The following is a 22,449-nucleotide window of genomic DNA, read 5'->3' as shown; positions in this document are numbered from 1 at the left end:
GCAGAGAGAGGTCTTCCATCTGCTGGTTCACTCCCAAATGGCTGCAATGGCTGGAGCTGGGCTGATCTGAAGCCAGGAACCAGAATCTTCCTCCAGGTCTCCATGTGGGTGCGGGGGCCCAAGGGCGTGGGCCCTCTTCCACTACTTTCCCAGGCCATAGCAGAGAGCTGGATTGGAAGTGGAGTAGCTGGGACATGAACCGGTGCCCGTATGGGATGCTGGCACCACAGGCAGCAGCTTTAGCCGCTATGCCACAGAACTGAAACTTCTGTACCCACTAAGCAATACTTTCCCAGTCTACTCTGTCTCCAGCCCCTGGCAACCATCATTATATTTTACTTTAGTACCTCATATGAATGACTTTTTTTTTTTCATGATTAGCATATTTCACTTAGCACCATGTCTGAAGGCTCATTCATATTGTAGCATATTGCAGAATTTCCTTCCTTTTAAAGGCTGAATAATACTACGTGTGTGTGTGTGTGTGTGTGTGTGTGTGTATATGCCACATTTATCCTTTAGGACACTTGGGCTACTCCCATTTTTAGCTATCATGAATAAAGCTGCCATAAGCATGAGTGTGTAAATATGTCTTTGAGATCTTGTTTTGAATTCTTTTGGGTATTTATGTGGAAGTGAAATTGCTGGATCATATGGCAATTCTATTTTTAATTTTTTGAGGAACTTCCATACTGTTTTCCACTGTGGCTATCCTATTTAATATATCCATCAACAGTGTACAGGGTTCCAGTTTTTCCACATCACTGCTGTCATTTGTTATTCTTTGTTTGTTTAATAGTAGCTTTCCTAATGAATATCCCACAGTAGGATCTCGTTTTGATTTGCATTTCCCCTAATGGTGAATGATGTTGAGCACCTTTGCATGTGCTTGTTGGCATTTTTTTAATATTCTTTTTTTTAAAAAAAGATTTATATTATCTATTTGAAAGACAGAGTTACAGAGAGAGGTAGAGGCAGAGAGAGTGGTCTTCCATCTGCTGGTTCACTCCCCAGATGGCTGCAACGACTGGAGCTGCGCTGATCCAGAGTCAGGAGCTTCCGCTGGGTCTCCCATGTGGGTGCAGGGGCCCAAAGACTTGGGCCATCTTCTGCTTTCCTAGGCCACAGCAGAGAGCTGGATTGGAAGTGGAGCGCCCATATGGGCTGCTGGTGCTTCTAGCCTGGGCTTTAACCTACTGCGCCACAGCGTTGGCCCCAAGGGATAGTTTTTTTTTTTTTTTAAAGGTTTATTTATTTGTTTGAAAGAGTTTCACAGAAAGAGAGAGATAACTTCCATCCGCTGGTTCACTCCCCAAGTGACTGCAACCTGATCTGGTCAGGCCGAAGCCAGGAGCTAAGAATGCCCTCCAGATCTCCTACGTGGATGACAGGGAACTGTCTTCCCAGACACGTTCATGGGGAACTGGATAAAAAGTGGATCAGCCAGGATTTGAACTAGTACTCACATGGGATGCCGACAGCACAGGAGGCAGTTCAATCTGCTACATCACACTGGCCCTGAGATATTTTCCATCTGCTGGTTTACTCCCCAAATGCCTTCAACAGGCAGGGCTCAGCCAGGCTGAAGCCAGGAGCGAAAAACGTATCAGGGTCTCCCATTTGGGTAGTAGGGACCCAAGTACTTGAGCCATCATCTGCTGCCTCCCAGGGTGCACATGAGTAGGAAGCTGGATCAGAAGTGGAAGAGCCAGCACTTGAACCAGACACTGCAATTTGATATGTGTGTTTCACAGGAGGTGGCTTAATCCTCCATTCCACAATGCCTGCCCCAGTAGTAAGCTTTTTTTTTTTTTTTTTTTTTTTTAAGATTTATTTATTTATTTGAAAGTCAGAGTTACACAGAGAGAGAGGTCTTCCACCCACTGGTTCTTTGACATTTTTGGATCCTTTCGGGTTCCATATAAATTTTAGGGTGGGTTTTTCTATTTCTGTAAGCAAATGTCAGTGGGATTTCAATAGAGATTGCATAGAATCTGTAGATTATTTGGGGCTGTAGCATTTCAATAGGGATTTCATTGAATCTGCATCGCTTTGGGTATTCACATTTTAACAGTGTTAGGGATTTAATTCAATGGATGTGGAATGTCTTTCCACTTATTGATGTATTTATCTTTCTGAAATATTTTTGTAGTTTTTTTATTGTGCAACTCTTGCCCTTTGGTTAAGTTAATTTCTAATTTTTTTTGGTGCTATTGTAAATGAAGTCGTTAGGTTCCTTTTTGAATTGTTCATTGTTACTGTCTATACATGTGACTTTTTTTTAAAAAAAGATTTATTTATTTATTTGAAAGAGTTAGAAGGAGAGGCAGAGAGAGATCCTCCATTTGCTGGTTCACTCCCCAATTAGCCACAACGGCTGGAGCTGTGCCAATCTGAAGCCAGGAGCCAGGAACTTCCTCCTAGTCTCCCATGCAGGTGCAGGGAGACTTGGGCCGTCCTCCACTATTTTTCCAGGCCACAGCAGAGAGCTGGATTGGAAGCAGAGCAGCTGGGGTTCTAACCGGCATCCACATGGTATGCCAGAACTGCAGGCGACGGCTTCACCTGTGCTGGCCCTGTGACTGGTTTTTGTCTATTGACCTTCTATGCTGCTCCTTTGCTGAATTTGTTAGTTTTTTTTTTTTTTTAATATTTATTTTTATTACAAAAGCAGGGTTACAGAGAGAGAGGGAGATCTCCCATCTGAGGATTCATTCCCCAAGTGGCTGCAATGGCTGAGACCAGGAGCCAAGAACTTCATTTAGGTCTGAAACATGGGTACAGCGGCCCAAGCACTTGGGTCATCTGCTGCTGCTTTCCCAGGCACATTAGTAGGGAGTTGTATTGAGAGTGGAGCAGCTGGGACTGGAACTTGCACCCATATGGGACCCTGGCAACTGTAGGTGGTGACTTAACTGTGCCATAGTGCTGGCCCCTCTTTATTAGTTCTAATAATTGTTTTTGGGAAAATTTTTTTAATGTCATCTATGAACAGAGATAATTTTGTTTTTTTTTTCCCTTCTGTCTTGGCTGGCTTTTATTTCTTTTCCTTACTTAATTTCTCTGGCTAGAATTTTTAGTACTGTACTGACTAGAAGTGGTGAAAATGGGCATCCTTGCTTATTCCTGATCTTAGAGGAAAAACTTGGTTGGAGTCTTTCAAGATTGAGTATGATGTTCCCTGTGGGTTTTTCGTTTATGACTTTTTTTTTTCGATTATGACTTTTATTATGTTGAGGTAGTATCATTCAGTTTCTAGTTTATTAGTAATTCTAGCTTGAAATGTTGTTGACTTTTATTGCTTTTTGTTCATGAATTGAAATAATCATGTATTTCTTTGCCTCTTTATTCTATTACTATAGCATGTTTAATTTGTCAGTTTTTATATTGAACCATCCTTGAATTCCAGGAATAGATGTTCCTTGGTCATGGCTGTACCCCTTTCAAATACTGCTGAATTTGGTTTGCTAGTCCTTTTTGAGTACTTTTCAGCAGTAGTGTTTTTCCATTATATTTTAAGATTTCATTTTGAATAAATTAACTCAGCTTTATCATGTATCTGGTACTCTATATCTTTGTGTATGGGGGGAAGTTGTTGAATGAAATATGCACTATTTCTTGTTTTCTTCAAGTTTATTTTACTTTTAGAACTTATCAAGCAAGAGCAGAAGATTCAAGGGAAATTTATAGACTTTCCATTAAGTTAAATATTTATTATTTTTTTCTTTTTGAGAGGACTACTCAGTTTTTACTAACGCTTTCAGAGAAAAAAAAACTTGAGAAATTTAAATTGAGATCCATGTGTTTAAATGCTAGTTCTTGATGAAGAGATATGAATTATTAGTAGTTATTTAGAGAACTATATCATTGTGATTTATTTGATAGGAGATACTCAATAGTGGTGTCAAGGAGAATTTTTGGTGGAAGACAACCCAACTTCATTTATTGGTAACATAATAAGTATTATGATCCAGATCTTAATTTCTATTCTAAAATATGATAAAATAAGAAGCTAAGTGTTATAGTATAATCATATCTCATTCAAAGAAACAGAGAGATCTTCCAACTGCTGATTCACTGCCCAGATGGCTGCAGTGGCTGGGGCTGGACCAGAGTAGTGAAGGTACTTGTGTATCAGTCTGATTTGAGGCCTTTGTTAGGGTGGGCCAAGAGTACTACTCCAGGACTAGTTTATGTCTGCTACTTAGTCATGATGACCTTTATGAAATAATTTACTGAATTTTGCAGCTGTTTATTATCACTCCATTCTGGCTACCTCAAACTCAGCACTGTGTGGGCCCTGAGAATCATTCTTTGTCCTCATGAAGTTTTGCCTTCCATGTAGAAGACTTACCAATCAGTGGTTGTCAGCAACAGACACCTGGGTACCTCCATGTAGATTTCCATATCTCTTTCTCTGGGTTGTTTCATCATTTTCACTACTCTACCTTACAGAATACCTTATCCTCATTGCATATCAACTTTGTCTTAATCCTGTGGATTACTGTGTTCTGTTTGGGATCCCTCCTTTAATGCTGTGATATATAGAAAGTGCCTTCAGGCGTAAAACAGCAGCATTTCTGGAGATCATCATATTTCTTTGTCTCATGGTTTACAATCTTGTGCTGCTTGCTGAATGGTTATTTCTTACCTTTTATATAGTTTTGTATATGGTGGATTTAAATAATTAATGTATTTTATTTTTTTGACAGGCAGAGTGGACAGTGAGAGAGAGAGACAGAAAGAAAGGTCTTCCTTTTTGCCGTTGGTTCACCCTCCAATGGCCGCTGTGGCTGGCGTGCTGCGGCCCGCGCGTCGCACTGATCCGAAGCCAGGAGCCAGGTGCTTCTCCTGGTCTCCCATGCGGGTGCAGGGCCCAAGGACTTGGGCCATCCTCCACTGCACTCTCGGGCCATAGCAGAGAGCTGGCCTGGAAGAGGGGCAACCGGGACAGAATGCGGTGCCCCGACCGGGACTAGAATCTGGTGTGCTGGCGCTGCAAGGCGGAGGATTAGCCTATTGAGCCGCGGCGCCAGCCTAATTAATATATTAATATATTAATATTTAAAATATTTATTTATTGGGGGCCTTCATTGTGAAGTGGGTTGGGGTTCCATCTGCAACTCTGGTGTCCATTATGGGCCCTATTCAAGTCCCAGCTGCTTTACTACTACTTCTTTTTATTGTGAATTATTTGGGGCTGGTGCCATGGAGTACTAGGTTAATCCTCTGCCTGTGGCGCCAGCATCCCATTTGGGTGCTAGTTCCAGTCCCAGCTGCTCCACTTCCAATACAACTCCCTACTCATGTGCCTGGGAAAGTAGCAGCAGATAACCCAAGTGCTTGGGCCCCTGCACCCGCATTGGAGACCTGGAAGAAGCACCTGGCTCCTGGCTTCAGATTGGCGCAGTTCGGCTGTCACATACCTTTCTCTCTGTCTCTCTCTCTCTCTAACTTTACCTCTCAAATAAATAAATAAAATCTTAAAAAAAAAAGAATTATTTATTATCTGAAGGTCAGAGTTACACACAGAGAGAAAGAGAGGCAGAGAGAGAGAGAGAGGTCCTCCATCCGCTGATCCACTCCTCAACTGGCTGCACTGGCCCGAGCTGCACTGATCCAAAGCCAGGAGCCAGGAATTTCATTTGGGTCTCCCATGCAGGGGCAAGGAGGGGCTGAAGCATCTGGGCCATCTTCCACCACTTTCCCAGACCATAGCAGGGAGCTGGATTGGAAGTAAAGCATCTGGGACCTGAACTGATGCCCACGTGGGATGGCGGCACTGCAGGCCATGCCACAGCACTGGCCCCCTGCTCCACTTCTGATCCAGCTCCCTGTAATGCACCTGGGAAGGCAGCAGTAGATGGCCCAAGTACTTGAGCCCCTGCATCCACATGGGAGACCCTGATGATGAAGCCCCTGGCTTGTGGCCGTTTAGGGAATGAGCCAGTGGATGGAAGATTTCTTTCTCTCTCTGCCTCTTTTTCTTTCTCTGTCACTCTGCCTTTCAGATAAATATATCTTCATAGTTTTTTTTTTTTTTTTTTTTTTTTTTTTTTTTTTTTTTTTTTTTTAATTTATTTGAGAGAGAGGAAATGAGAGAGAGAGATCCCATCTGCTGGTTCCCTGTGTGGTTGCCCTCAATAACTGGACTGGGGCTGCAGCCAGGAGCCAGGAACACGATGCAGGTCTCCCACATGGGTGGTAGGAATGTAACTAGTGGAGCTATCGCTGCTGCATTCCAGAGTCTACAAAGGCAGGAAGCTGGAGTCAAAAGCCAGAACCCTGGTACTTTCATATGGGAGGCATCCCCTAACTATATTTTTCCAGTAATAAATTTTCAGAAAGATAATGATAATTTTATGGATAATGATGCCTAGTGCTCTTCTTTGTGTGTAGTTCCCAAAAAACAGCAGTAAGTCAAGAGCATTCTTCTTAATTATCTTTACCTGTATATTATGTACTATTTAGTGAATATCACACATTTTTGAAAAAACTTTTAAAAATTTATTTTTTATTTATATGAATGGCAGAATTACAGAGAAAGAGTGACAGAGAGATCTTCCATCCACTGGTTGACTCCCCAAATGGCTGCAATGGCCAAGCCTAGGCCAGGCTGAAGCTAGGAGCCTGGAGCCTCTTCCAGGTCTCTGACGGAGACTTGGGCCACCTTCCTCTGCTTTCTCAGATGCATTAGCCTGGAGCAGCTGGAACTAGTAACAGCATCCATATGGGATGCTGGCACTGCAGGCAGAGGGAGGCTTAACCTGCTAGGCCACAATTCTTTCTTATATAGATTTTTGTTTTTCCTAGAGTTGATACTTCTTTCATTTTGTCAGTTGGTTGGACTTTGTAGACCTGTTGCTCATTTCCCCAAAATCTGCCTATTCTTGTATTTCTGTTGCTGCTTGTAAGTATTATTTTCTGTATGATCAAGTATACTAATTTTGTTTGTTCTCTTCCTGGAAGTTTATCCAAAGACTGCCTTTAGAGCTTTATGTGCCAAGTTGGGGTGGTCGTTCTCTAGTTATTTTTTCTGTATTAGATTTCTTATTTACTAAGTTTCAGATTGTCTTTTTAAAAATGTGTTTTAATTTCATTTAGTAGCCTCAAGGAAGAGTACATGGAGATAAAAGTTTATATTTCTGAAAAAGCCCTGGAATGTCATTTTATTCTCGCTCGATTAAGAATGTGACTGTTTATCGATTTTTGTTTGCTTGTTTTTTAAAGAATTATTTACTGGGGCTGGTACTGTGGTACCACAGTGGGCTGCAGTGCTGGCATCCCATATGGGCACTGGTTTGAGACCCAGCTGCTCCACTTCTGATCCAGCTCTCTGCTATGGCCTGGGAAAGCAGTAGACGATGGCCCAAGTCCTTGGGTCCTTGAACCCGCGTGGGAAACTTCAAAGAAGCTCCTGGCTCCTGAATTTAGATCTGCACACAGCTCCAGTATTGCAGTCAACTGGGGAGTGAACCAGCAGATGGAAGACCTCTCTCTCTCTCTGCCTCTACCTCTCTCTCTAACTCTGCCTTTCAAATAAATAAGTAAATCTTTTTTAAAAAGATTTGAAAGGCAGAGTTAGAGAGAGAGAGAGATCTTCCATCCGGTGATTCATTCCCCAAATGGCTGTGGCAGCTGGGACTGGGCCAGGCCAAAACCAGGGGCCCAAGTTCTTGGGCCCTCTTCCACTGCTTTCCCAGGTGCATTAGCAAGGAGCTGGATCGGAACTGGAACTGCTGGGACTTGAGCTGGCACTCATATCGGATGCCGGGGCTGCAGGTGGCAGCTTAACCTACTAGGCCACAATGCCAGCCCCTGTGTATAGATTTGTAAATTGAATGTTAATTTTCAAGACTGGACCTTCCAAAGGTTCATGGAAAGTGTGTATTACAAACAAACTGTATGTGGGCTTCAAAATTTTTTTGCACCAAAATCTTATCTTATATACTTTATACACACACACACACACACATATATATATATATATACACTTTATACTTTATACTCCATGATCTGAAAGTATCTGAATATTTGTTTTTTAGCTTTCAGTAGTATATCATTATTATGCAATTAAATTTAGTGCTATTCTGAATAAGGATCTTTTCTTTAGTTTGAAGCTTTGAAATTTTACTATTGTGTGATTATGTTGGTTATTTTGTAGTCATTTTGTATGCACTTGTTTGGCTATTTTACCTTAGACACTTCTTTTCTTCTGAAATTTTATTTTTAAATATTTATTTACTTGAAAGGGGCTGAGGGGCAAGACAGAGAGAGAGACAAACATTTTCTGTCTGCTGATTCACTTCCAAAATGGGTGCAACAGCTAGATACAGGCCAGTTAGGAGGTTAGGAGCCAAGAATTCAGTCCTGATGTCTCGCTGGGGTAGCAGGGGTCCAAGAACTTGAGCTTTCTTCTGCTGCCTTCCCAGGCACATAAGTGGGAAGCTGGATCTGAAGCAAAGCAGCCAGTTCTTGATCTGACACTCTAATATGGGATGCCAGTGTCAGAAAAGGTGACTTAGTCTGCTGTGGTGTAATGCCGACCCCATGAAAATGTTATTTTAGTGTATAAATTTACATACTTCTCATTTTTCTGCATTCACTGTCTGAACCACTCAGTTGATTGGACCTTTTGGAAAGGGCTAATGATTTTCTTGCTAATCTATGTTCTGTCCCTTTGTCTTTTGCTTCATGTATTAGGGCCTTTTGTATTTTTTTTTTCCCGTGGAATTTAGGAGAATATGGAAATAACATTCTATTGTATTTAACAAAATAAAAAAATTGATATTTGAATGTGAAGTTGTTTGCATTTCTTTCTAAATTGACTTTTTTTTTTCCCCACAGAGATGTTATGAGCATAAACAGTACAGAAATGGGTTGAAGTTCTGTAAACAGATCCTCTCTAATCCCAAATTTGCAGAGCATGGAGGTAAGAGTAAACAGTGTACACTTGTAAACTATATGTGGGTAAGGCTTTACTACATTCCTTTCTGGGTTCTGTGGTTGAACTCCATTGCTACCTATCCTGTTTTCCAGAGAGAACAGACTGTCTTATCTTTGACTGTTGTAGGAGAATAAAATGTAATGCTGAATTTTGGATTTAATGTCAAGAAAATGATAGCACACTTACTTGATTAACTCCTATTTTGAGTATTAGCTCTGTAGGAAAGAAACCACTATTAGTAAAGTTCTGTTAATAGAAATATTTTTCTTAGAACTTTGGTTGAGTTGGAGTTTTATGTATTTCTTGTAATAAGCTTATTAAAAAAAAGACCATTAGCCGGCACCACGGCTCACTAGGCTCATCCTCCGCCTGTGGCGCCGGCACCCCGGGTTCTAGTCCTGGTTGGGGCGCCGGATTCTGTCCCAGTTGCTCCTCTTCCAGTCCAGCTCTCTGCTGTGCCCCAGGAAGGCAGTGGAGGATGGCCCAAGTGCTTGGGCCCTGCACCTGTGTGGGATACTGGGAGGAAGTGCCTGGCTCCTGGCTTCAGATCGGCGCAGCATGCCGGCCTCAGCACACTGGCTGTAGCGGCCATTTCAGGGGTGAACCAATGGAAAAGGAAGACCTTTCTCTCTGTCTCTCTCTCTGTATCACTGTCTAACTCTGCCTGCCAAAAAAAAAAAAAAAAAAAAGACTATTTGATCCTCTTTCCTGAACTGTCCTTTTATTTACATCGTGCCTTAGTTTTTCCAGGTTGAATGATACTAAAGATGATTTGCATATTGTCATCTTGTGGAAATTTACTAGCCTTTGCTTATATGAAGGCAGACAGTGAACGTAAGATGTTTATAGAGCAACTAGAGTGTTTGGCTAAACTTCTGAAGAGGTGAAGGAAAAATAATCTTTCTTAGATCTGTATTTGTATGGAGTTAGGAAACATAACTCCTCGTAATTGGTTTGATGCTGTGTTCTTAGTATAGAATTGAAGAGGAGTGGATGACTAGTAGATTACTTTAGCTTTCTTTCTTTTATTTTTAAAAGATTTATTTATTGTAAAGAGAGAGTTTTGGGGGAGAAGGAAAGAAATAGATTTTCTATCCTCTGGTTCACTCCCCAAATGGCTGCAACAACTAGGGCTGTGCCAGGCCAAAACTGAGAGCCAGGAGCCAGGAGCTTCTTCTGGGTCTCCCACATGGGTGCAGGGACCCAAGGATTTGGGTAATCTACTGCTTCCCCAGGTGCATTAACAGGGAGCTGGATGGGAATTGAAGCAGCTGGCAGTTGAACTGACGCTCATATGGGATGCTATAGGCGTGTGTTATAGGCAGAGCTTTATCCATTATGCCACAACACCAGCTCCCAATCTCTGTTAGCTTTCTTCATCTTTTACATACATTTATTTTGGTTTCATAATTTCACTGCAATTGTTTGGAGATGGAAAGCAATGAAGGGTAAAATATCTAAGTTTATTTCTCTCTTTTTCCTTGGAAGAAATTTATTTTGGGGCCAGTGTTGTGGTGTTAGCAGGTTAAGCCACCACCTGCAACAGTGGCATCCCATATGGGCACCAGTTCAAGTCCTTGCTGCTCCTCTTCCAGTCCGGCTCCCTGATGATGTGCCTGGGAAAGCAGTGGAAGATGGCCCAAGTACTGGGGCTCCTGCACCCACATGGAAAACCCAGAGGAAGCTCCTGGCTCCAGACATTCACCTGGCTGTTGCGGCCATCTTGGGGGAGTGAACAAGCGGATGGAAGATCTCTTTCTGTGTAACTGCCTTTCAAATAAATAAATGAATCTTTAAAAAAAGAAAAAAATTTATTTCCTTTTTGCTGGCTAGCTGGATAGGTTGTATTATATTCATTTCCAAAGTATGCATATCAGTGATACAGTGTTAGTATTGTAATTGCGATAAATGGTTAGTATAGAAGGTTACCAAGTTTAATTTTTTAATTTTTTAATTTTAAATATTTACTTATTTGGAATGTAGAGTTACAGAGTTAAGGCAGGAGAGATAGATCTTCTCTTTCGCTTGCTGGTTTACTCCCCAAATGGCTGCAATGGCTGGGGCTGTTCCAGACCAAAGCCACGTGCCTGGTACTTCCTCTGGGTCTTCCTCATGGGTAGCAGGGGCTCAGGTACTTGGACCATCCTCTAGTGCCTTCCCAGGGAAATTAGTAGGGAGCTGGATTAGAAGTGGAGCTTGAACTGGCTCTCTCCTGGGATGCTGTCATTGCAGGTGACAGTTTAACCTACTGTGCCCAAAACATTGGCTCCGAAGTTCTCATTGTTTCTCTCTCTCTCTCTCTCTCTCTTTCTTTCTTTCCCTCTCTTTTTAAGAGATTTATTTATTTATTTGAAAGGCAGAGTTACAGAGAGGCATAGAGAGAAAGAGAGATACCATCCATCGGCTGGTTCACTACACAAATCACTGCAGTGGTGGGAGCTGGGCTAGTCTGAAGCCAGGAGCCACGAGCTTCTTCCGGGTCTCCCATGCAGAGACTCAAACAGTTGGGCCTTCATCCACTGCTTTCCCAGGCCATAGCAGAGAGCTGGATTGGAAATGGAGCAGCTGGTTCTTGAACTGGCACCCATGTGGGATGCCGGCATCGTAGATGGTGGCTTCACCCATTACGCCTCATCACCAGCCCCAGTTTCATTGTTTCTAAACCTCGTCTTTCCTCCATGTCTAATGTTTCTGAAATCATGTTGTATGTGAAACTGTAATAATTTCATTGAAAAAACTTTTTTTTAAAGATTTAAGTATTTGAAAGAGTAACACAGAGAGAGAGAGAGAGAGGTCTTCCATCATCTGGTTCACTCCCCAATTGGGTGCAATGGCCAGAGCTTTGCCGATCTGAAGCCAGGAGCTTTTTCCAGGTCTCCCATGTGTGTGCAGGGGCCCAAGGACCTGGGCCATCTGCTGCTTTCCCAGGCCACAGCAGAGAGCTGGATCGGAAGTGGGGCAGCCAGGCTTCAGACGGGCGACCGTATGGGATGCCAGTGCTTCTGGCCAGTGCATTAACCCGCTGTGCCAGCCCCTGAAAAAAACATTTTTAAAAACATTGATTTGTGAGACAGAGGGCCCATCTGTTCATTCACTCCCTAGCAACTGGAAACAGCCAGTTCTGGGCTGGACCAATGCCAAGATCTGGGAACTCAATCCAGGTCTCCTGTGTGAGTGACAGGAACCCAGGTACTTGAGTCATCCCTGTTGACTCTAGCCTGCATTCTAGGAAGCTGGGATTGGGAGTGAAACTTGGGATTGAACCCAGCACTCTGATAAGGGGATGTGAGCATCCCAGATGGCAGCTTAACCAGTAGGCCAAATGAAATGAAAATATTTTTAAACAGTATGTGTTGACTCTTCCTCAGGATTTTATCAATCCCCCTCCCAACCCTTTTTCTCCCACTTAATTTGAAAGGCAGGGAGAGAAAGAGACAGATCTTTCATCTGCTAGCTAGTTCACTCCACAAATGCTTACAACAGCCAGGATTAGGGTAGGCTGAAGCCAAGAGCCCAGAACTCCTGGGTCTCCCCTAAGAGTGGGTGGGATCCAGGTACTTGATCCATCGTTGCCTCCCAGGGTCTGCATTACCAGGAAGTGGGACCAGAAATAGAGGAACTGGGACTGGAACCTGGGCACTTGGTGTCCCAAACTGTGTGTTAATTGCTGTGCCAAACAACTGTCCCTTTTAATTATTTATTTAATTTGAAGATTTATTTGTTTTATTTGAAAGAGTTACAGAGATGAAGGGAGGTAGGGAGGAAGGGGGAGAGAGAGAGAGAGAGAGAGAGATCAGTATTCCATCCATTGGTTTACTCCCCAAATGACCACAACAGCCAGGGCTGGGCCTGGCCAAAGCCAGGAGCCAGGAGCTTGTTCTGGGTCTGCCACGTGGGTATAGGGGCCCAAGGACTTGGCCCATCTTCCGCTACTTTCCCAGGCTCATTAGCAGGGAGCTAGATCAGAAGAGGAGCAGCTGGGACTCAGACCAGCACACCCATGCGTGGGACTCCAGTGCTGCAGGTGGCTGCTTTACTGCTACGCTACAGCGCCAGCCCCCCCCCCAACCTGTAATTAATCGTTAACTTTTATTAATGTATCTATAAATTCTAATTTTCATCCTCACACATTACAAATTGGAAAATTTCTTTTCTGAAAATTTAGTATTTTCTCTTAACTCTCTTAATCTATTGATTGTGAATGACAAGTTTCTTAAATCTTTTACTTCTGTATTCAGTAATCATAGGGAGTCTTTTTTTTTTTAAACAAGATTTATTTATTTTTTTCTTTTTTCTTTTTTTTTTTGACAGGCAGATAAGACAGTGAGAGAGAGAGACAGAGAGAAAGGTCTTCCTTTGCCGTTGGTTCACCCTCCAATGGCCGCTGCGGCTGGCGCGCTGCGGCCGGCGCACCGCGCTGATCCGATGGCAGGAGCCAGGAGCCAGGTGCTTTTTCCTGGTCTCCCATGGGGTGCAGGGCCCAAGCACCTGGGCCATCCTCCACTGCACTCCCTGGCCACAGCAGAGAGCTGGCCTGGAAGAGGGGCAACCGGGACAGAATCCGGCACCCCAACCGGGACTAGAACCTGGTGTGCCGGCGCCGCTAGGCAGAAGATTAGCCTAGTGAGCCGCGGCGCCGGCCTACAAGATTGATTTATTTAAAAGGCAGAGTTACAGAGAGGGAGAGGGAGAGGCAGAGGCAGAGAGAGAGAGAGAGAGAGAGAGAGCGCGCGCACGCGATGTATCCATTAGTTCACTCCCCAGCTGGCTGCAACTGCCAGGGCTGGGCCATGCGGAAGCCAGGAGCCAGAGGAACTTCATCCACATCTCCCACGAATCTTTTGTTGCTTTCCCAGGCACATCAGCAGGGAGCTGGATTGTAAGTGGAGCAATGGGACTTGAACTGGCACCCATATAGGATGGTGGCACTGCAGGTGGTGGCTTTACCTGCTATACCACAATGCTGGCCCCTTTGAATAATTTTTAAGTAAATTTATGAAAATCAGAAATGTATGTAATTTATGTGTTTCAGTCATTGAAGAGTAAACCTAATTTTTGTATAACTTAGGGTCACAAAAGTAAAATCTGTTTTCAAGATAAAAGTTTTCTGTATTTTTTTTTAAAGGTTATTTATTTGAAAGTGAGAGCTACAGAGAGAGATATCTTCCATCTGCTGGTTCACTCCTCAGATGGATATAACAGCCAGGGCTGGGAGCTGTCTTTTGCTGCTTTTCCCATGCTATTAGCAGGGAGCTGGATTGGAAGTAGAGCAGCTAGGACATGAACCGGCACCCATATGGGATGCTGGCATTGCAGGTGCCAGCTTTACCCACTACATCATGTGAATTCCCCTGAAGGATAATAGAGTGATTGTATCTTTTTTTTTTTTAAGATTTATTTTATTTATTTGGAAGGCTGAGTTAGAAAGAGAGGGAAAGACACACAGAAATCTTCCACCCTCTGACTCACTCTCCAAATGGTCACATTGGCCAGACCCTAACTAGGAATCAGGAGCTTATTCCAAGTCTTCCACATGGGTGCAGGGGCTCAAGCACTTGAGTCATGCTCTGCTGCTTTCCTAGGTGCATTACCAGAGAGCTGGATTGGAAGTGGAACAACAGATACTCAAACTGGCACCCTTATGGGATGCCAGTGTTGGAGTAGTTGGCTTTATGTGCTGTGACGCAGTACCTACCCCAGAGTGATGATATCTTAGCATATGAATTACTAGATTGTCTTCTTGTCAGATGTGTGTGTATTTTGTGTGTTTTTATCTAAAAGATATCTGAAAGAACCCCCAAGGTGGGGGGGATCTAGAAATCTGTATTTATTTGATTTATCATTTTAAACAATATTTTAATTCTGTATAAACTTGGAAAATGTCTCAGTAATTTTGAAATTTTTAATTCTCAGGATAGTGTAACATTTACTTTCAGATTTGTAGTTACCTTTTGTTAATTACTTTAAATGTTTTAATCTTTTTCTTTGTTATTAAAAATAGAAACTCTGGCTATGAAAGGATTAACATTGAACTGTTTGGGGAAAAAGGAAGAAGCTTATGAATTGGTTCGTAGAGGTTTGAGAAATGACTTGAAGAGTCATGTGTGTATCCTTTTTGAAATATATATGAGGATTGAGAGGGTGTTTGAGCTAAGGCAGTAATTTGAGAGTTAGTTTTAGATTCGTTTTACTTTGCAACTCTAGAGAAAACTATTAACTGAGTAGCAGCAATTGCCTTCTTTCAGAGAACATTGTTAAATACCTCTTAATGTTGGATTATATACCCAACATCACCTCACAAAAAAATGGATATTGTCTTTAAAAATATCTATGGAAATTCTTTACACTCTTTAAAGGCGGGGCACTGCTGTGGTCTGAATGTATCTCCTGCCAAACTCTGTATGTTGAAAACTAATTACCAATGTGATGATATTATGAAGAGGGGTGGGGTGTGGAGGTGGTAGTGATTGTGTAATGATTAGATCCTGGGGGTGGAGCTCTCATGAATAGGATTATTGCCTTTTGTAAAAAAGCTGGAGCAAGCATCTTAGTCCCTTTAGCTGCATGAAGACAGAGCTAGAAGGCACAATCCATGTAGCAGAGAGGAAGCCCTCACCAGACATTGACTCTAGTGGCTCCTTGGTCTTGGACTTTACAGTCTCCAGAATCTGTAATGAATACATTTCTGTTTTAAATGAAAGTTTACTGTGTCATTTATCTGGAATCTGATATATTTTGTTACAATAGTGAAACAGACTAAGGCATCATGCAGAGTTCATTATGACTATAACTTTAGGGAAGGATGTGTAATATGGGATATTAGAGAAGCATTATAGTGTACTAGTTAGAGCATAAGCTTGGAATGTGTTTCACTAAGGTTTTAAACTCAGCTCAGTTTCTTTTTAAATGTATGATCTTAAGGACTCAGTTTCCTAATGTGTAAAATGGAAATAATCATAGCCACCTCATTGTGGTGGTATAAATATTAAGGATGAAAATATATATAACATATTCCTTGATAACACTAAGTACCATATCAGGTATATTTTATATTACTAAGGAAAATGTAAGGTGGGTAAGAATGTCTGAGGCAGGAGAAAAAAAAATTGTGGCTTGTTCTTTTTAAAATGTCATTAACAAATATTTTTCTACCTACTTTGAGGGCTAACTTGGCTTTTAAGTGCTGAAATTTAGCAAATTTTCAAGTGTTTACCAGGCCCCTGACCCAGAACAGATGGAGAAAAATGTGGATTTTGCTTTCAAGGAATTTAGTCTAGTGACTAAAAGCACGTACAGAACACTTTGGAATATTATATAAATACTTATCACTTGTTCCAAGAACTGTCACTAACCCAGTAAAGCAGAAGTGTATAAATTAAGAGTGACCAGAGGATTAGAAAGGTAAGCAAGGGCATAATTACTAAGACTTTTGTAGATATTTTTCTGTCGTTTAAGCTTATTGTGTAGCACTGTATTTACCATGATTTGTTTAGATTCCTCTCAATGGTTGTAACTTTCCTTAAGTTTTTAGCAATGGTAGATTCCTTGAGGTTAGTTTTTGTGTTTTTTGAAAGGTTTATTATTTATTTGAAAATCAAGTTACATATATAGAGAGAGGTCTTCCATTTGCTGGTTCACTCCCCAGATGGTTACTTTGGCCAGGGCTGTGCCATGCTGAAGTCAGGAGTTTCTTCCAGGTGGCAGAGACCCAAAATACTTGAACCATTTTCTGCTGCTTTTCTCAGGCCGTTAGCAGGGAACTGGATTGGAAGTAGGGCAGCCAAGACTCAAACTGCTGCCTGTATGGGATGCTGGCAGCATAGGTAGCAGCTTTACCTGATACACCACAATGCCGGCCTCTGTTTCTATTTTTTTAAGGGAGGGAGAAATAGAAATAGATCCTATCCACTGGTTCATTCCACAGATGCCTGCAATGACTGTGACTGGGCCAAAGCTAGTGTCAGGAACCCAATTTCTTGAGCCATCAGTGCCTTCTTTATTAAGCAGGAAGCTCAAGGTAGGTGCCAGAGCTGGGAATCAAACGCAGGGACTCTGATGTGAGACTTGGAATATTAATCATTATGCTAAACACCCATCCTAAGGATAGGTTGTTTTTTTTTTTTTACCTTTTTTTTAAGTATTTATTTATTTGAGAGGTAGAGTTACAGACAGAGAGAGGTAGAGACAGAGAGAAAGGTCTTCCTTCCATTGGTTCACTCCCCAAATGGCCACAACAGCTGGAGCTGTGCCAATCCGAAGCCAGGAGCCAGGTGTCTCTTCCCGGTCTCCTATGCAGGTGCAGGGGCCCAGGGGCTTAGACTGTCTTCTGCGGCTTTCCTAGGCCATAGCAGAGAGCTGGATTGGAAGAGGAGCAGCCGGGACCAGAACTGGTGCCCATATGGTATGCCTGCGCCGCAGGTAGAGGGTTAACCTGTGACACGGCGCCAGCTCCACTCCCCACTCCCTTTTTTTTAAGAGATGAAGATTAGAGGGAGTTACATGATTGTTGAGTGCTCAAGAGCACATGGGTATTAGTGGTAGAAATGATGGATAGTGAGAAGATAGTCATTGGGAGCCAGATTCAGAAAGGAAAATGATTCTACGATTTTTTTTTTTAATTTATTTATTTGAAAGTCAGAGTTTCTACACAGAGAGAGGAGAGGCAGAGAGAGAGAGAGAGAGAGAGAGAGAGATCGATCTTCCATCCACTGGTTCATTCCCCAATTGGCCGCAATGGCCAGAGCTGCGCTGATCCGAAGCCAGGAGCCAGGAGCTTCTTCTGAGTCTCCTGCGCGGGTGCAGGAGCCCAATTTATGGCCTGCTTTTCCCAGGCCATAGCAGAGAGCTGTATTGGAAGAGGAGCAGCAGGGACTTGAACCGGCGCCCATATGGGATGCCGGCGCTTCAGGCCAGGGCGTTAACCCACTGCGCCACAGCACTGGCCCCGATTCTTTGATTTTTAAAAATTGTATTCCAACAAGCTGAGAGGATTCTGCCAAGCTTTACTTTGTGTCTTATGTTACACAAAAGGTTATATTTCAAATAAAATTTGTAATATTAAATATTTCAAGGTAGACATGCCATCCTAGACCTTTGATTCCCCCCTGTTGAGCATCAGTGTCCTACAGATTGTTAAATTGAAAAGTGTGACCCCACTCTACAAGAGAAATTTAAGATTCTGGAAAAGAGGTGGATAACCTTTTCTTCGATACTGTATTTTTTAGAAAGATTATTTTGGTAGGAAGATTAAACAAGAGAGCGATAGAGTGATAGTCATAGGTTTGGGTGACCGTTGGAGTAATAAAGATCTAAAGTAAACAAAGGACCCATGTGAGGGGAGTAGGATACTATCCCCCTTTATAGGAATGTTTTTCTCTAGCTTACTGTAATTTTGCTTACTTACCTGTGTCCTTTAGTAGACTTAAAGTTCTTTAAATGTAGGAGACTATTTTAATCAACTATATACACTGAATTATTAAGTATTTTTAATAATTATTTGTTAAATGGATGAATTTATGTGTGGCTGAGTTTTAGGAGCTTTATGCTACAATAATGGCTGTTGTAGGGATCTTCTTTGCTTACAAAAAAGGAAAATTACATAATTGTATACCATGGAGGCCCATTCCTTCTTTTCCTTATTAATAAAAATAAGTCCTTATATTTTTTAGCATTTGCTGTATGCAGCCAATGAGTACTTTATTTCCATTAGTCATCACTACTGTGCCTTGCTGTGTGGACTATTTCTATTTACATTTTATAAATGAGGAAACTTTTTTTACATATGTATATTTTTATTTATATAAGGTATAAATGAAGAAACTTAATGAGACTAACTTACCTGAAGTCACACAGCTAAGGCAAGCAGGCTGTTTCTAATTTCTTCTGGCTCTAAAAGCTATGTTCCTTTTCTACTAATTAAATTGTCTTTATCATCTTTCTTTCTTTTAAGCACATAATTTTGTAAATGATTGTAGTTCTCCAAGTTTTCTGTCTGATGTTTTGGTAGTGTTTCTTGACTTGTAGGTTGTATCCTTAACTAAGTACTATAGGTTGGCATGTTTATGGACTTCTTCAGAGGTCAGACAAGAAGTATGATGAAGCCATTAAGTGTTACAGAAATGCACTAAAATGGGATAAAGACAATCTTCAGATCTTAAGGGACCTTTCCTTACTACAGATTCAAATGCGAGATCTTGAGGGTTACAGGGTAAGTAAAGTGGAATTTTTTTTATGCTATAGGGAAAATGCTATTCTTTAAAACTTTGAGTACTTCCTGATGAAGTTTTCTATTCCATTTTTGAAAAAAATTAATTGAATACTTTTTCTCCTTACCATGGTAATTATGTTTATGATTGGAATAATCAGACTCTTAAATTATTATTTTTTAAAGATTAATTAATTTATTTGAAAGACAGCGTTACATAGAGAAATTTATCTGCAGGTTCATTCTCCAGTTGGCGGCAGCAGCTAAGCTGAAATCAGAAGCTTCATCCGGGTCTCCATGTGGGTGCAGGGCCCAAGCTCTTGGGTCATTTTCTGCTGCTTTCCCAGGCTCATTAGCAGGGAGCTGGACTGGCAGTGGAGCAGCTGGGACTTGAACCATGCCCATATGGGATGCTGGCTTTTCAGGCTGCAGCTGATGCCACAGTGCCAGCCCAAAATAAATTATTTTACTGTGAAGCAGACTCAGATTATTGGGTAGGATTAAACCATAATCTTCCCACATTTTTTTGAAAGAGAATTTTTTGTTCTTTTCATACCTATTTAGCATAGATAGTATGCTTTTGTACTTTCAAGTTTAACCTTTAAATCAGCCTTGAATCCGTTTAATCTTTTCATATTATTTTTTTTTCATGATAGCACCTGCTGAGCTGTTTTTTTTTGCTATAAATCTTAGTTCATAGTTGGGCACTTTATTTTTTTTTTTTTATTTTTTAAATAAAGATTGATTCATTTACTTGCAAGTCAGAGTTACACAGAGAGAGGAGAGGCAGAAAGAGAGAGGTCTTCATCTGCTGGCTCACTCCCCAACTGGCAGCAATGGCCAGAGCTGTGTCGATCTGAAGCCAGACGCCAGGAGCTTCTTCCAGGTCTCCCACGTGGGCGCAGGTTCCCAAGGACTTGGGCCATCCTCCACTGCTTTGCCAGGCCATAGCAGAGACCTGGATCAGAAATGGAGCAGCCAGGACTCGAACTGGCGCCCACATGGGATGCCTGCACTGCAGGTGGCAGCCTCCTCACCTGACCTGCTACGCCACAGCGCCTGCCCCTATTTTTTTATTTTTTAAAGTTTGTTGATTTGAAAGGCAGAGTAGAATAGAAAAGAGAAAAAGAGTGACTGAGAGAGAAAAAAAGAGAAAGGGAGATATTCTATCTGCTGGTTCAGTTCCCGGTTGGCCACAACAGTTAGGTCTGGAGCAGCAGGGTCTGGAGCAGGCCAAAATCAGGAACTCCATCTAGGACTCCCACTTGTTTGGAAGGGTCCAAAGTATTTGGACCATTATCTGCTCACTTCCCAGACACACTAGCAGGAAGCTGGAATTGGAAGCAGAGATGGGTCTTGAACCCAGGCACTCTGATACGGGATGCCAGCATTAACAAGCTGTGGACTAACCTGATGTGCCACAGTGGTAGTCCAAGGGCACATTTTTTTGAATAAAGATTTACTTATTTCTTTGAAAGACTGAGTTGCAGAGAAAGAAAGAGATCTATCTGCTGGCTTATTCTCCCAAATGGCCACAATAGCCAGAGCTGGGCCAGGCCAAAGCCAGGAGCCAGGAGCTTCATCAGAGTCTTCTCTGCATGGCTGGGGCCAAGTCACTTGGGGCATCTTCCGTTACTTTCCCAAGCAGATTAGCAGGGAGCTGAATTGGAAGCATAACACCTGGGACTTGCAGTTTAGCCTGCTGAGCCACAAAACTGGCCCCTGCACCCTTTTTTTTTTTTTTTAAATGAATTTTTGTATATTCTTTTTTTGTGTACTGTCTCTTATCATGGTCTTTCTTGTCGTAGATAGATCTACATGCTATGGATGCTTTCTGTTATCATTTCCAGTATTGTGTTGCAAAAATGCTTACTATTGTGGGGTAAATTAATATGATTTTTTGAAGGAGCATTGTCTTTTAAGTATAAGCCTACGGAGAAGTTTTTTTTTTCCCTCTTAAAGGAAACGAGGTATCAATTACTTCAGCTTCGACCTGCACAGAGAGCATCGTGGATTGGTTATGCTATTGCTTACCATTTATTAGAAGACTATGAAATGGCAGCAAAGATTTTAGAAGAATTTAGGAAAACACAGCAGGTAATAACCAGCAGCCATTTAGCTAGGTCTTACTTTAAGTATAACTAAAGGAAAGAAGTGTGCATAGTTTGGCTGGCTCTTTATTTTTAAATAGTTTCACACTTACTAAAAATGTTGCAAGAATAATACAAGAAACTCCGCGTAAGTGTTCATTCCCATAGTGGTTAATATTTGTTATGTTTACTTTAAAATCAGTTTATTTCTCTAAAATTTCTTTAAACATTGGAGAGTAATTGCAAATATCATGCTCTTTTACCCCTAAATGCTTCAGTGTGTACTTCCTAAGAATAATTGTCAGCTCTGTAGAGAGTACTGTATAGATGTTCAAAATTAAGAAATTTAACCTTGATATAGATTATTATTATGTAATTCACAGTCCATACTGAAAATTCACTAATTGTCCTACCTACATCCTTTTCTTTTTATATTTTTTATTTTTCATTTTTTGAAGATTTATTTATTTATTTATTTGAAGGTCAGAGTTACACAGAGAGAGGAGAGGCAGAGAGAGAGGTCCTCCATCCTCTGGTTCACTCCCCAATTGGCCGCAATGGCCGGAGCTGAGCTGATTCAAAGCCAGGAGCCAGTAGCTTCTTCCAGGTCTCCCACATGGGTGCAGGGGCCCAAGGACTTGGGCCATCTTCTACTGCTTTCCTAGGCCACAGCAGAGAGCTGGACTGGAAGTGGAGCAGCTGGGACTCGAACTGGCACCCATATGGGATGCCGGCACTGTAGGCTGTGGCTTTACCTGCTATGCCACAGCACCACCAACTCCCTATATCCTTTCTAAGCAATTTTTTTCCATTCTAGGATCCAGAATAATACCTTGTATTTAATTATTTTCTCTTCAGTACCTTAATCTGGAACAATTTTAAGGATTCATTTTTACATTTCATGACGTTGAAATTTTCGAAGAGCAGTAGAATATCCTTCAGTTTGTATTTATCTGGTGTTTCCTCATTAGATATAGTTATACATTTTGGGTAGGAAATCATACACATGATATGGGTCCTCAGTTTGTCAAATCAAGAGGCACATGACATTTGTCTCATTTGATTACTTGGTTAATGTGGTATCTGCATCTGTAAACTTGTTAAATTCTTTAAAAAAGATTTATTTATTTATTTATTTGAGACAGTTACAGAGTGAGGGTGAGAGAGAGGGAGAGATGTTTTCTATCTGCTGGTTTATTCCCCAGATG

The 22,449-nt window shown here is 41.7% G+C and overlaps 1 protein-coding gene across 4 annotated transcripts in view; it reads left to right on the top strand.

Moving 5' to 3' along the window:
• NAA15 (N-alpha-acetyltransferase 15, NatA auxiliary subunit) overlaps window positions 1-22,449 on the top strand; it is a 108,097-nt gene that overhangs the window by 29,711 nt on the left and 55,937 nt on the right. For all 4 annotated transcript variants that reach the window (XM_008267430.4, XM_002716872.5, XM_070047547.1 and 1 more), the window contains 4 exons: window positions 8,848-8,932; window positions 14,949-15,053; window positions 18,997-19,154; window positions 21,114-21,248. In XM_008267430.4, the coding sequence (XP_008265652.1) occupies window positions 8,848-8,932; window positions 14,949-15,053; window positions 18,997-19,154; window positions 21,114-21,248 (483 nt within the window). The remainder of the gene's footprint in view (window positions 1-8,847; window positions 8,933-14,948; window positions 15,054-18,996; window positions 19,155-21,113; window positions 21,249-22,449) is intronic.

The sequence above is a fragment of the Oryctolagus cuniculus genome, chromosome 8 (genome assembly GCF_964237555.1).
Source record: "Oryctolagus cuniculus chromosome 8, mOryCun1.1, whole genome shotgun sequence".
Lineage (NCBI taxonomy): Eukaryota > Metazoa > Chordata > Mammalia > Lagomorpha > Leporidae > Oryctolagus > Oryctolagus cuniculus.
Note: the sequence above shows the minus strand (reverse complement) of the source record. Positions and strands in the feature narration are given on the sequence as shown.